This window comes from Podarcis muralis, chromosome 7, assembly GCF_964188315.1.
Source record: "Podarcis muralis chromosome 7, rPodMur119.hap1.1, whole genome shotgun sequence".
Taxonomy (NCBI): domain Eukaryota; kingdom Metazoa; phylum Chordata; class Lepidosauria; order Squamata; family Lacertidae; genus Podarcis; species Podarcis muralis.
Genome location: NC_135661.1, coordinates 54,013,455 through 54,028,206, shown reverse-complemented (window position 1 = coordinate 54,028,206; position 14,752 = coordinate 54,013,455). Strand labels below are relative to the sequence as shown.

At 45.4% G+C, this 14,752-nt stretch overlaps 1 protein-coding gene and 1 non-coding gene across 3 annotated transcripts in view; both read left to right on the top strand.

Moving 5' to 3' along the window:
* Positions 1-14,752, top strand: part of HYDIN (HYDIN axonemal central pair apparatus protein) — a 135,145-nt gene that overhangs the window by 28,123 nt on the left and 92,270 nt on the right. For both annotated transcript variants that reach the window (XM_077931772.1, XM_028739435.2), the window contains exons 11-18: positions 2,821-2,939; positions 3,313-3,536; positions 4,185-4,252; positions 6,512-6,747; positions 9,754-9,854; positions 11,240-11,375; positions 11,733-11,897; positions 13,930-14,082. In XM_077931772.1, the coding sequence (XP_077787898.1) occupies positions 2,821-2,939; positions 3,313-3,536; positions 4,185-4,252; positions 6,512-6,747; positions 9,754-9,854; positions 11,240-11,375; positions 11,733-11,897; positions 13,930-14,082 (1,202 nt within the window). The remainder of the gene's footprint in view (positions 1-2,820; positions 2,940-3,312; positions 3,537-4,184; positions 4,253-6,511; positions 6,748-9,753; positions 9,855-11,239; positions 11,376-11,732; positions 11,898-13,929; positions 14,083-14,752) is intronic.
* Positions 531-683, top strand: LOC144328619 (5.8S ribosomal RNA). The gene has a single exon (XR_013393837.1). It is a non-coding gene; the product is annotated as a 5.8S ribosomal RNA (ribosomal RNA).

Below are 14,752 nucleotides of genomic sequence, written 5' to 3'. Positions count from 1 at the left end.
CCTTTCTTGCATCTTGGAACCCAAGGTGACATACATGGGAGTGGGAGCAGACTGATTTTCAGGCAGTGTCCTACCCAGCTGCTGATCAGAGCTAGCCTGCTTAGCTTCAGTGGTAAAAACATCTGGAAGGATGGATAGCACTTCAAATACAAGTACAGCAGAAAACTACACAATTTTCTTCAGCTTTAATAACAACAGTAGTAAAAATAATTTTTGAAGTGCTTAAACTAACTTTAGGTGCTATAAGAACATGCATCACAATAGAGGTTGACAACCTTAATTTGACAACAAAATATTAGAAACAAAACTAAGAACTTGAGTGCATGAAAGCCAACTGTAATTAGAAATAGGCCAGCTGAAATAAAGGAACCTCAACATCCTATTATTTAAAAAGAAAAAGATTCAAGTGAATGAATTAATGTGGGCTAGTAATGTAGTAATGTAATGTAATGAAACCCCTCACCTCGGTGACCCGTCTGACGCAGCGAAGAGCGGACCGCCCCGCCGTAACAAAGGACCCGTATGCCTACAACTCTTAGCGGTGGATCACTCGGCTCGTGCGTCGATGAAGAACGCAGCTAGCTGCGAGAATTAATGTGAATTGCAGGACACATTGATCATCGACCCTTCGAACGCACTTGCGGCCCCGGGTTCCTCCCGGGGCTACGCCTGTCTGAGCGTCGCTTGAAGGTCAATCGTCCGCGGGTCCCGCGCGCCGCGCACGCTTCTTCCCCCTCGCCCGCCCCTGGCAGGCGATCGGGGTGGTCGGGTGGGCGGCCGCGGGCCGGGGCGCAGCTGGGGGAAGCCGGTCCGGTCCGCCCGGCCGGCCGGCGTTCGCAGACTCCGATGGTCTGCCCCGCCTGTGCGGCCCTTCCCCGGCCCCGGGGAAGGCCGGGTGATGGCGGTGCCTACGACCCCCCAAGTCCAGACCCGACGCCCTGGGGTGGCCCGCCCTGGGGAGCTCGTCCCTCTCATCGCGTCGCGCTCCCCTCTGCCGCGCCTGCGTCCGGCGGGGCCGTGGCCGGTTGGCGGTGGCGTTCCCTCTCGCTTTAGGGACGCGGGTGGCGCTGTGGGTAAAAGCCTCAGTGCCTAGGACTTGCCGATCGAAAGGTCGGCGGTTCGAATCCCCGCGGCGGGGTGCGCTCCCGTTGCTCGGTCCCAGCGCCTGCCAACCTAGCAGTTCGAAAGCACCCCCGGGTGCAAGTAGATAAATAGGGACCGCTTACTGGCGGGAAGGTAAACGGCGTTCCGTGTGCTGCGCTGGCTGGCCAGATGCAGCTTGTCACGCTGGCTACGTGACCCGGAAGTGTCTCCGGACAGCTCTGGCCCCCGGCCTCTTAAGTGAGATGGGCGCACAACCCTAGAGTCTGTCAAGACTGGCCCGTACGGGCAGGGGTACCTTTACCTTTTAGTAATGTATTCCGTAAATAAGAAGCTATGAGAGAAAATGTACAAAGACACAGAATAGGGGAAGAGAGTTGGAACGCAGGAAGTCACTAGAAAACTAGAGAGGATAACAAAAAAATCAGAACAGAAGGATATGCAGAAATGAAGGGACCTAATGTAAGGAATAAGGGTTCCTTGCCTTGTACTTTGTTTCTGTCTTGCAGGGGATGTGGCAACACGAGGCCCTGGCATCTGCCCTTCTGTGCTGCCAGGACAGCTGTCAGGCAGAAGGAACTATTGATCTGCCTAGCTGGACCAAGTTATCTTGGGAGCCAATAGGAACTTGACTGCCAGGCTTATATAACTGTCCCTCCTGAGGGAGTAACTGCTCTAGAAATTCCCATGCTGCACCTCACTCTTCTAGACTGTTGCCTTTCGGAGCCTGACCACCCCATATGACCATGACTATGTTCTTGCCCCTGGCTGCTCTTATTTTTATTTGCTGCTCTGGACTTTGGCTTCTCCCTGACATACCTATGCAATCACCGCTGTCCCTTCCCATGGATCATTTGCAGGCCTAACCCTGTAAATCTGTGACAGTCCTACGATATGGAATTATAAGGAGGAAAGAATTAAAACAACTCCCTTGGCTGGAAGCAAAACAGGGACAGCCGTTTTAGCTGCCAGACACAAATGCAGTGTGTTAGTACACATTTGTGCTAATTACCATGTATGGTTGTTGCCAAGCAAACCCCATGCAGTGATGAGAGAGAGAGAGAACAGGAACTTTTTAAGGGCTAAAGCAGAGGATTCAACAAATGGATGTGCCACACAGACTACAAATTAAAGCATCCACTTACACAGTGGGTTTTTTCTTCTTCTATAAAGTATATATACTTTCATCTAAAGCCCAGGGGGAGTGATACTTCTCTGGAAAGCCCACCAGAAAGACTCAGTTATTATTAACCAGGAGCTTTGCCTTTTGAGCAGAGCTCTTCCTCCTAGTGCGTTGGGCTCAAACCAAAGGAGTAACATTAGAGTATGTAGTAACACTGAAGGTATAGGCAACATGATGGATCCAGGACTCCAAGTAAGTCAGAACTTGCCTTGCTTGAGTTGGCTTTCTGGCTATATATCTGTCTACTCAGGTGCTCAAAGTATGGACCTGCTTCTGAGTTTTAGTCCTCTCTGCACCATTTCTCTTGAGTTTGATGCATTGATTAGAATATCCCAACATTACATTTTCATGCTTTTTCAGAAATTGATGTAACTTTGAAATTACAACTTGTGCAAAACAGTCCTGATGGTCAGACAAGACCCTAGCTGTTATTTCAACTATTTCTGTCAGTCCAGTTTCACTTTTTTGCTTTAGTGCTTCCTTCCACTCAGTATCTTTTGAGTTCATATCCTAAAGGTAGAGTCTCATCTTCTCAGGGCGAGAGACCCGGCTCCCTCTGCGCATCAAAGGAGAGGCCATGGCCCCCAAGCTGCTTTTCAACTTTGACCAGCTGGATGTTGGGAAAATTTTTGTTGGCTCAGCCCACAGTTATGAGGTGAGTCCTGTTCTTCATCAGAGCTGTGCTCTGCCTTCCTTCCATGAGCTTAGGGCATTCACATTGTTTTATCCTTTGAGGTCACTTAGGCTAAGAGAAGCAGGGTATCCAAGGCTATCCAGTCAGAGTCATAGCTGAGTGAGGTTTTGAACTCAGATCTCCCTGTCTAAAGTCCAACACTCTCATCTACCTTTGGTTCATAGAAGCCAACCTCCCACATTCCTAGCCCAGGATTATGTAATCTAGACATCTGTGATGACGGTAACAATAGAATGGAAGTTGGAGACAGCAGCACCAGTTTTAACAGAAAGGTAAATGAGTTGCTTCTTTGAGAATTAAGATTGTTTGCATCTTCTCCTCTCCCTTGCTCCAGGCCATCCTTTCTAACAAAGGAGCTATTGATGCCCTCTTCAGGCTGATATGGCCATCCACAGCCCTGGGTGCCTGTTTCACATTTCAGCCCAGTGAAGGAATAATTGAGCCAGGAGGCCACCAGGCCATTCAGGTCACCTTCAGCTGTACTATCCTGGGACAATTCTTTGAAGAGTTCAAATTCAGTGTGAATGGATCTCCCCAGCCTGTGATCTTAGTGATTAGGTAAGCTGGCGTTTCCGTGTGCGGCTCTGGCTCGCCAGAGCAGCGATGTCACACTGGCCATGTGACCCAGAAGTGTCTCCAGACAGCGCTGGCCCCCGGCCTCTAGAGTGAGATGGGCGCACAACCCTAGAGTCTGTCAAGACTGGCCCGTACGGGCAGGGGTACCTTTACCTTTACCTTTTTTAAGCTGGAGAAACTATGGCAATGAGTTTCAAGCATATCCTTAGGGAAGTTTCAAGGTAAAACTGATGTTTAAAAAGAAAACACTTTTGTAGAGAAACAGACACACAAAGCTATACTGACAACCCACTTCCTGAGGTCCATCACATTCATAACTCAAGAAGGAGGTTATGCAGACAGTGGAGGTCCCAGTTCTCTACTGCTGTCTTGAGCTGTAGTCTGGGACACAGATGAGTGTGTGCGCACATATGTGCACATGTGCATGTATATCCAAATGCATCTGACGTTAGATTCTGTATTCCATAACAATTCAAGCATAACTCTCTCCCTTGGTCCCCTGACAACCACACTTGTGTGTTGCAAAGGCAGGGTGGGAGTCTTTGGCCCTAAAAGTTCTGCTAACTACTTCAACTAAAGGTGACTTTTCTCTGAGTCCTGTTACAAAGGAGTCTCTGTTTTCCCTTTCAGGGGCTGCGTCATTGGACCGACATTTCATTTCAATGTCCCATCCCTCGATTTTGGGGATGTCTCCTTTGGTATGTTTGCACTATTTGTGGATTTTTGTAGTAGTTGTATAATAATTAAATATAATTATTAGTTAGATTTCTTTAAAAACAAGGCCAGTTGTGAATCCTGCTTGTAGGCTAGACTGGCTTTAAGGCCATAATAATGGGGAGGGCTAGGTAAGGGCAGCTGAAAATGTGCTCAAGGTGAGGCATTGGTTCTTCTCCAGGAAATGGTGATTGCAAAGTGAGTTTTAAGGTGGGTTTTGAAGAAAGAGGTGGAAGCTGTTCTAAGAGAGCCTAACAAAAGTCAGTGAGATGGGGGTGTGAAGAAATACAAATAAATAAATAAATAAATCAGATAATCTTTAGGAAGGATTAGGGTTGACTGGGATTAGTTTCAGGAAAGACCAAATAAAGTACCACTTCATGCAATGCATAATTTCCTTATGGAATTCATTATTGCAAGAACAAATGATGGTCACTGGCTTTGAATAATAGAAAAGACCAATTAATGTCTTTCAAAACCGATTAATATGATAGCTAAATGGACTGCCTCTGAACCTTGGGGGTTCCAGCTCTCAAAACCATCAAATCAGTTAGGAAAGGACAGCTGTCTTTCCATCTTATGGACTTCCAGAGGCATCTGCCTCACCACTGTGGCTGGACTAGGTGGACTGTTGGTCTGATCCTCTTGTTATGTTCCTATTGCTAATGTAGCTATTCAACCCCCCCCCCCCCGTTCTCCTTGTAGGCCTGTATTTGTTTCCTTCTTCCTGCTGCAAACTCATCTTCCCCAATATATTCTTAACTCGTTATTTCAGATAATTTCCATTCCAGTGTTGATCCTGGCTCCTCTGTCCCAGCCTCATTAAAGACAATCTGACGTTTAAATGTGAAATCAATAGTGGTGTGGCTGAAGGCGTAATTGGTGCTTGATATCCACCATAACCTGCCCCATCCTGCCCCGTATTCCTGTTATTCAAGAGAACTCATTACTTTTTCTGCATATTTTCCAGCACTCAACACCATTTCATTTTAGCATTAACCTCTTTGTTTTTGATGAATAAATTAAAAATAAAAATCCAATCGAGTCCTTTTTGATGCCTTGGCTGCTGGCTGGACTACCTAGAGAGATGCCTTTGAAGAGTGTTTGGAAATTCTAGCTGGTTCAGAATGTTGTAGCCAGACAGGAATACCTTGGTCATGGTGATCAATACATTGATAACCTCGTGTCTAGATCATTTCTAATGGCTTTATATATGAGGCTTCTCTTAAAGATGGCTTGGAAGCTTCCATTAGTGCAGAACTCAAATCCCAGAATTTTGACTGGTACAGCCAGGTAGGTTCATTGAATCAATTTTGAAAGAACTGCATTGGCTGCTTCTTTGCTTCCGCGCCCAATTCCGAGTGCTGGCCCTTTTAAAACCTTAGAAAGCTTGAGACCCAAATACATGGCGGAGTTCCTCTTCCCTTGTCTTAAGATCTTTGATCCAGGCCCTGCTCTGAGTGCCTTCTGTAGTGGAAGTATGTGATGTATTTTAAAAGGAAAAGCCTTGAGTGGGGAGGGCATTCCAAAGTCGAGCGGGGTGCTCTCATTTGCAAATACAGACATATATTGGAGATACTGCAGGTTCTTTTCCAGAACACCACACTAAAGTGAATAGCGCAATAAAATGAGTCACACAATTTATTTTGTTTCCCAGTGCATATAAAAATTATGTCTCCTTTTCTCCCACTTGAGCTTGCCCAGCTTTTAAGACCCTCGGGAGCCTTTTGCTCTGTCCCACCAACCTCTGAAGCACATTTGGCAGGAACTCAAGAGAGGACCTTATCACTGGCTGCTTCTAGGTTCTAGAACGCCTTGCTAAGGATTTCATTGAACTTCTCCTGAGCAGATCTTGACTCACTACCATATATGGGCTTGGGAGTTACTTTTAGATTGACAACTGTGTAGATTGGAAATTAGCCTTGAGAAGTGGGTGGAGGATTGCCTTCCTTTCTAGCATATGGCTTGGAGTGTCATTTAGGAACCCCACTCTCCTTGCAAACCATGTATGGTTATTCCTTCAGAACACCTATACCTCTAGGTGAAGAGTTGTTTCTACACATTGAGGAGGGACTGTTGCTGTATGACATGGGCCTGTGCGCTTGCTGTGTGGGCCGTTTTCTTTTCCTAAAAGAAAAAATTGACTGTGTGGAGGAGTCCAAATGAGTGTCCTTTTGGGTCACTTTCAGTACCTTCATGGAGCTCCTTCTCAATTCCTGTTGGGTGAAAACATTATCTTGCAGGTTTCCCTCACACCCTGTCCTGCTGCCTCATCAACACCTCTTTGGTGCCCATGACCTTTGACCTTCGTGTCCCAGGAGATGGCACTGGGGAGCCAAGTGTCATGAGTGAGCATCAAGCCTCTGACATCTCAAGGCCAACGTGGAGGAAGGCACACAGTGGAGGGGCAAAGCCCAAAGAATTTACTATCACTCCCAACCGAGGCACCATCCGCTCACAAGGAATCATGGACATCCAGGTACAGTGCCACTTATGCTGCTGTTTGTCCTCAGTGAGGAGCAGGTGGATCCTGAAGTACAGCAAATTGATTATAGGACTTGTGCTGAGGATAGATTGTATTATAAAGACTCACTAAGCTATGAGGCAATTATTGAGTTGCAGAACCACTCACTTGAAAGTCAATTTAAGTTACAGTAATGTTCATACTGTTCACAGTGGAAAAGCTTGGAGAAACTGGCCAGTGACCTCAAATGAAAAGAGAGAGAATTCCTTTCCTATATCCAAAGGGCTGCCAACTCCTCTCTTCAGGACTTGGCCTTTTCTGTCTTTTCCTCCTGCAAAAATAATGCACGTTCAAACTCTGCTCCGTGCTGTTTGAGGCCACATAATGATGCTCTTTACAGAATGTCTCTCCTGCCATCTTTGCCCCCATTTGTGTTAAACTCCTTTTTCTCTCCCATCACTGTATTAAGGTTGCATCACCCCTCATGGCTTGGGGGCAAAAGCTGGGGTTACTTGGGACCTCCATTTTAAGGAGCACAAAAATCTTTCCTCATAAAGCTGCCACTGTCTTGCTCTTCTTACAATTGAAGTAACCAGGTCGCCAATATTTAAGATGTGTCTGTCCAACACTCCTTTCAAAAGAACTCGCTTTAATTGGGGGAGGTGCAAGACCCTTAACAGCATGGGACCCAGTAGCAATGTGAGTAGGGTTGAGTATGAATGGCACAGAATTAAAATTATGAAGTAAAATAGTTTTATTGATGAAATCAGAGTTTACAGACATTTAGAGAGAAACATGAACAAAGATAAGAACAAGGAATGACAGTGTAAACATCTTGCTTCCTGGGTCCCCAATGATGGTCAGGAAGAGGGCAGAAAAATAGTTCATGTTGCCTCTGTGAGTACAGAGAGTATAGGAGAAGGAGAATAATAATAAGTCTGTTGATTGAGTGCACTCTAGGTCTCAAAGGTAGAAGTTGTGTCTCTCTTACTGATTTTCACATTTCCATATCTATTACCTATACAGCACTGAGAACTCACAGCCCCCTTTTAATAGAACAATATAGTTGGGAGAAGATGGGATCAACCTGAGTCAATCAATCAGAGATGACAGTTCACCGAGGATAGCCATCATATAATGGGATCAGCAGAGGACACAGTTCTCTTACCCATTCACACTCCATGCAGATAGTGGGCTAGGAAGCTATACATTTATCTTTCTAAGTAGTGCATCAGCTAAGAGCACACATCTCACAGGGTGACTAATCCCCATTCATTCAAGGGAAGTATCTGCCCTCACATGGAGGTTAGGGTTGTTTAAAAAACCAAACTAGTAGGTATCAAAGATGACATTAAGGTGACCAAACTTTTAAAGATACAGCTTATTTCTGCTGTGCACCTGTCTCCCCAAATCAGGGGTTACCAGTGTGGAACCCATAGACACACATGCAGCTGCTGAGACTTTCCCTGACACCCCCCCCCACTGAAATTAAACTTGAAAGAAGCATTTCATTGTAGTCAATAAAATAGGTTGTCTTGTGTGCTTGTTTGTGGGTGGTGGTGATGGTACCCATGCCTGTTTCTTTGTTTTGCAAATGAGCCCACAGGCCCCAAAATATGTTGAGCAAAATCAGCCCCTAAAAATTTGAGGGGGAGATTTCCAAGCTTCTGAAGGCCACATGGTAAAATGGATGTGGCCAGGGCAGAAAATTGCGCATGACCACTTAATTCTATTTATTATCAGCCTTTCAGAGCCCTCTTCCCCTAACCAAAATTCACCCAAATACATTTTATATGCTCACCAGTATGATCAATAGGTAATGCTGAGTTTCTTCTATTCACTGCTGGCTTCATTGTTTGCGTGTCGAGGTCCCCAAGCCACCCCCCAAATAACTCACAACGCACACTTAATTTTTGTTTAAGGTTTTTGGCATAATTTTGGCCACAACTTTATTTAAATACAAAACCGTGAGTGGTTGTTTAGGCATTGGTTAAGACTATCTGTCCCCCCGCCTGGGGACAGAACTGACTTCCGGGCACCACCGAAAGACAGTGCGGGGGAAAGCAAGTCGGGGAGAAATGGAGCTGAGTCACAGACCCTCACCTCTCACCCACCTGCTCCCCGAAGGCTTGCCGGCCCTAGTCCCATTCCAGGGATTGGACGAAAAGATGGCAAGCCCCAGGATTCCTTTAACGGAATTCCCTTTCCGCAGCAACCATGGAGGGGCAGGCCCAGCCTATCCTAACCCCTCCATGGAGGGGCAGGCCCAGCCTATCCTAACCCCTCCTCCACCAATTTATAACCAATGCCTAACTGCAACCTTACAAGTTGTGACGATTTGCTACGCAGTAGGCAAAAACCAAATGGCCCAGCCAATCTGCCAGATGGACAAATTCCTACCAGGCCCCCGCTCCAAGGCGGACGACCCCATGACAGGCATAGCAAGGTCAATGCAACAACCCCTTACTCTAGGGCGGGTGGGCGGGTGATCCGTTGCACACAGCAAAGAGAAATCTCCAGGCTGTGTGCAGAGTATTTAAACATTTTACCCCTCCCACCAAAATTGCAACATAACTTTTACCCCAGCAACTCAGTGAACCAATCACTGCCCCAGGCCATCTTTAGAGACCCTGCCTGGTAACAGAGGGGTGGCTCAGCAGACCCCACCGCAACACGTGCTCTCCATGAAGGAGAACACGCTTTCTCCCACTTTGATGATCACTCACCTTTGGCTGCTGAAGGCATCAAAAAAACAATGCCAGTGAGACATCTTACATGGGTTGTGCTGGGTGAGAACCGGCCCACAGTGCTTTGAAGATTGTTAGGGCGTGTCTCCATCAGAAACATTTTGTCACAATCCTTACCCCTTTATTCTGTTTTATTTTATATCTCTCTGTGCCCCAACATCCCAGGGCTACTCTTCTTATATTTTTTTACATGCCTGCCTTTGGGGGATTGGGATTTGGGCTGGTCAATCACAAGGTTATGAACCTGAATTCTTTCTTCCTTTTTCCATGGCAGGTGACCTTATGTTCCAACACTGTGAAGACGTATGAAACAGCACTAGTAGTGGATGTAAAGGGGAGTGGAGAAGATGTACTGGCTCTCCCAATCACAGCAAGGTATTGCTACTTTGATTGCTGTCTTTGCTAGAATCATGTGTGTTGTGCTGACCCCATCCTTTGTGCCAATTCTGAATGAGATGGGTATTGCAACAGCATAATTGCCATTGTTTGAGTACCTGGGTACAGCATGATGCAACATAAGAAGGAGTTTGTGACTGCTTCAGTAAGAGAAACCAGAAAAATGCAAGACCTGTCACCTCTGTCTTGCTTTATTTCTTTGCTTTCTCTTCCCTCTGTGCACTTTAAGTCCTGGTTTCAAAAAGCACTTTCACACTGCCTCTGGTAAATCAGCCCTGGATGTACAGAAATGGACAGTGCTAAAAATTCCAACAGGCTCTTGAGGAAAACAACCTGGCTTTCTTTCAGCAGAAAAGTGAAAGGCAAAAAGATCCCTGCTAGAGCAGCTCCTCCGAGGCCAATAGCTTGGACAAGTCAGCAGTACCACATGATGTCACCAGGACTCCGCATTTGAGTCTCCTGTCCCCTTCCAAGTGTTTAAAACAAAGTTGTTCATATATTAGGATAAGCCACCAACCAAATGCATCTTCAGACTGCAGCAAAGTTAAGTGTGAACATATAGACCATTAAACCATTAAAATATGCCCTTATGAGTTCCAAAATAGTACCCTCTTCCCCCAGCATAGAAAAAGACCATACTTTTGGTGAGTTAAAAATGGTTAACATACAAACTCTCCAAAGGCCAGGTTCATATGCTTTTCTATACAGCATTCAGAAAAAGTTGCACAGGCAGTAAAAGCTGACTTAGTTACAGTGGTGAAAGGTGAAAGTTCCTAAATTATTAGTATAGGAACAGAGCAATGGCCTGTTGGAGCCATGTGGTCTGAGCTTAGAGCAACCAGCTCAGATCTCTTTACATGCTGAGCTTCTCAGATAGACTGGAAGGCAAACAAAGTCTTAATTACCTAGTCCCTCCCAAGGTGAGGGGAGTGGATATAGCTAAGCATGGCAGGACAGCTTACTGTATGGTATTAAACCCTTCATGCATTAATTAGACATAAGTATGTTGGTAATATGAGGTTGGTTATCCCACATTTTCCAGGTCATATCAGACATTCTGTGCAGCAGGACTCTTAACACTCAAAAGGCCAGGAAAACCAGGCTGTTAACAAATTGTGCAGGGCAAGATCTCTCTCCATCCCTCTTATTGCCAAGTGAGGGTCTGTGTCTATTGTCTTCACTTCAGATCTACTTTGAGATGGTGTACTAGGAACCTGGCCTTTCTGAATTTGAGTGGCCACATGGCTGATGATGAGCCTCTTCTTTATAATGATAGATGAGTTGTTATTATTCTTTGCCTCCTCATTATGGGTCAGATCTAAGCAAGCTTTCCTCTCTGTTTATTTGCTCATGTAACTGACTAGATGCAGCACACCTCCACTGCATGTGGCTAATCCCATCCTGAATTTTGGACGTTGTTTCTTGAAGTTCCCATACCAGCAGATGGTGAAACTTGTGAATGAAAGTGATCTTCCAGGGTGCTATGGTGTTCTTCCCCAGGTTAGTTCAGTTGTTTCTATTGTATTTTAAAGGCCTGCAGATAAAGCTGGGAGCAGAGAGGAAATGTTTAAGTCCAGTTATCACAGTTCTCAGATGATTTTATTTGATTTTAGAATATTTGAATCTTCTTTGTTGGAGCTCTTAAGCTACCCAAAATCATGAAGAGCCCTGACATGACACCAGTGGTCTGAAACTGAGTGTTTTGTCATCAAGATCTTTAAAAAACAAAAAAGATGTCCAAACAGATTAAATAAATAGGTTTCTTCACTGAGAAGACGATGACAGCTTAGCAAGTGAAAAGTATGAAGCAGGTGTCTCTCTCTGAAGGTTTGGTGTGATGCTTTTATCTCCATCCAGGAATATGAGAAGTCCCTCACCGTCTTGCATTCCAGTCCTCTGCCTTGTGGTATCATTCAGCCGCATTCCACTGTTGAGATCCCCTTGGCCTTGGAAGTCCAGGAGAAAGGACAGCAGGAGGCAGTAGCTTTCATTGCTGTCTTTGGGAATGAAGTCTTCCCACTGGTGAGTGAACTAAATGAGGGACCTGGGTGAGAAGGAGGTCTTCTCCCCTGCCCACTCCCACCCCTTTGCACTCGAAAAATGCTCAGGGAAATGGGTTGCATATGGTAACAAGTCCACTTCTTTGTAATGTGTGCATGCTCAGAACTAGTATGTCTCTGGGATATTTGTATATTGCAGAAATGAGGATTTCTGGCCACAATCCACAATTCTTACGCTATTTTTGAACATGAAATTGAGAAGCAACAGTTGCCCCAGGTGATTTTGCACTGTTAAAAGCCACAGTTCATCAAAGCCAGCCAAGCCATTTATTTATGTTCTTCCTAGGCAGAAATCTAAACAATATATTTGAGAGAGATGCCAAATTCTCTAGGTCTAGGACAGGGGTCTGCAACCTTTAAGACAAAAAGAGCCACTTGGACCCGTTTCCGAAGGAAAAAAAACCTGGGAGCCGCAAAACCGGGAAGGTGACGTCGGGACGGTGCGTGACTAACGCATGCACCGCCCCCATGTGACGTCACAGCCAGTACAGCGCCCGCCACAGTGGGGAGTGTCAGGGCGCACAATGTGCCTCCTCCCCTCGCTAGTATCCGCCCCGGAGCCGCGGCAAAGGTGTAAAAGAGCCACATGCGGCTCCGGAGCCGCGGGTTGCAGACCCCTGGTCTAGGACATCCACACCTTACCAGATTCAGAAAGGAAGGCCTTTGAGGGGCAGTCATGTGCCTATAGCCCTTGGCAGCAAATGTCCATCCCCATCAGGAATGAGGAAGAGACTGAAAGTCTGGCTCTTTAAGTTAAAAAGAAGTGACTGCATGCCCCCGCCCCTGCTTTCTCCTATTCTAAATGGAAACATGAATGGGAAAGTATTTTTCCTCCAGACGTGAAATGTGAGTTAAGCACAAAAGAAATGTTTGTTGGTGCTGGAGCAGGACAGAGTTCAGCATTATGATATAATGGAAAAACATAATAAGCAGAGACAAATTTATGACAAAGTAGGGTATACAGTTCTTGCTCCCATTATGGAGTCTTTTCAGCTTACTAATTTGTTTCATTTTTATGAGTGCCTTTTAAATAGAAATTATTGAACTGCAGTATCCTTCTGTATCACATCTGGCTGGTGCATGCAAAATCTTCCTCCTGTTTTTCATAAACTCCCTTCTTTGTTGCATGTTCTGTTCATGCTCTGGGCTTTGTCATTTCACTGCTAGTATTAATAGTTGTTATTATTATTATTATTAATTTATTTATTTAATAATAATAACAACAATAATTAATAATAATAATCGGTCCATCTGGATGGGTTTCCCCAGCCACTCTGGGTGGCTTCAAACAAAATACTGAAAATACATTAAAACACTAGCAGATCACACTTTGGGGCAGGCTGCTTGGCACTGGGATAGGTCAAGATTAGAGGATAAACCAGTCCCAAGTAGGGCTTGCCTTTGGCAGAATTGGCCTTTTATTGTCACTGTGGACCAGTTAACAAGATCACTGAGACTGATAGCAAACTACCTTCTTCTTATCAAACAGCTAGCAAACAAAGTCCTGAGCAAATTCATTTTGGAGTCTACAAAATCAATCCTTTTTATTCATGTCAGGTGGGCTTTTAATGTGCAAAAGGACTGTCTGCCTATATTATATTGGTGAGCACGTGAAGGGCAAGAGCAGTCAGACTCCCAAGTGGAGTCCAGCAGCAGTATTTATTTTGAACTGAGGCCTCAGGGTTGAAAATGCAGGGCCCAGGTCTGTACTCAGCTTAGGTGGGGATCTCCGACTGAGCCAAATCTTGTCAGCCTGAAGATCTCATTGAATAGAGGCAGACAATGAGATGTCTTCCAGATGTTGTTGGGAGTTCATCATCCCCAGCCAGCATGACTCATGGCCAGGGATGATGGGGGATTGAGCCCAACCATTTCTGAAGGGCACCACATTGGCTACCCAAGGCCTTAGTACAGTCCCATCTCCCTTTCAACAGCCAGAGTCTGATGCTGACTTTTCATCTTTATTTCCTGTTTCCTGTTATTCTCTGTGACAGACGATCCAGCTTGTGTCCTTTGGAGAAGGCCCTGTCGTTTATGTGCATCCTGCTAAACTAGACTTCGGCCCCATCCAGGTTTTAAAGGATGTTTCTCGGGTGCTCTATCTTTCCAATCAATCTGTTATTCCTGCACCATTTGAGGCACAGATGGTAAGCAGAGTGTGGCATGGTTTCTAATGAAAACTGTGAACGGAAAGGAATTGTATCTATAATAGCCTGCGGTCTGGTTTTATGTGAAGGCGTCTCATTAAACTATCTTGAGCTGAAAGGTCATTGGATGTGGTTGCACTCATGTGTTTTTGGGTGGCCTCCAAATGCATGAGACCTTCACTGACATAACTTGATGCTCCCATTGTCTCCCAACCGTAGCTTCTTGCCATTTCCTCTTTCTTCCTTATAGTAGTGATTGTCACTGAGCTGTGCTGGTGTGATTTACATCCCATGGTAAGCAGAGGCAAGGCATTCTCTACAAGCCTTTCTGTTGAGAATCTGCAAGTGGCCCAGGGGATAAGGATGTTGGATGTAAAGCTAGGAAGCCTGGATAGGTCCCTTCTCACTTTCCTTCAGAAAAAAAATGAGTTAAAGTAAGTGGTGAAGAAGGAAGGAACCAACTACAGAGTGTTTTGCACAGAGAATTTTGCACCTGACAAATACATACTGTACTAAAAGGATAAGCTATGAGCTGGAAGTTCTTGGTGCAAATCTTAGCCTCAGCTTACAAGGTGCCCTTAAACAAGACAATGTCGTCAGTCTCCTATCTGTAATTTGGGGATAATAATTACTGTTGCCTTAACCAGGTGGTTGTAAGGATTACAGAGGT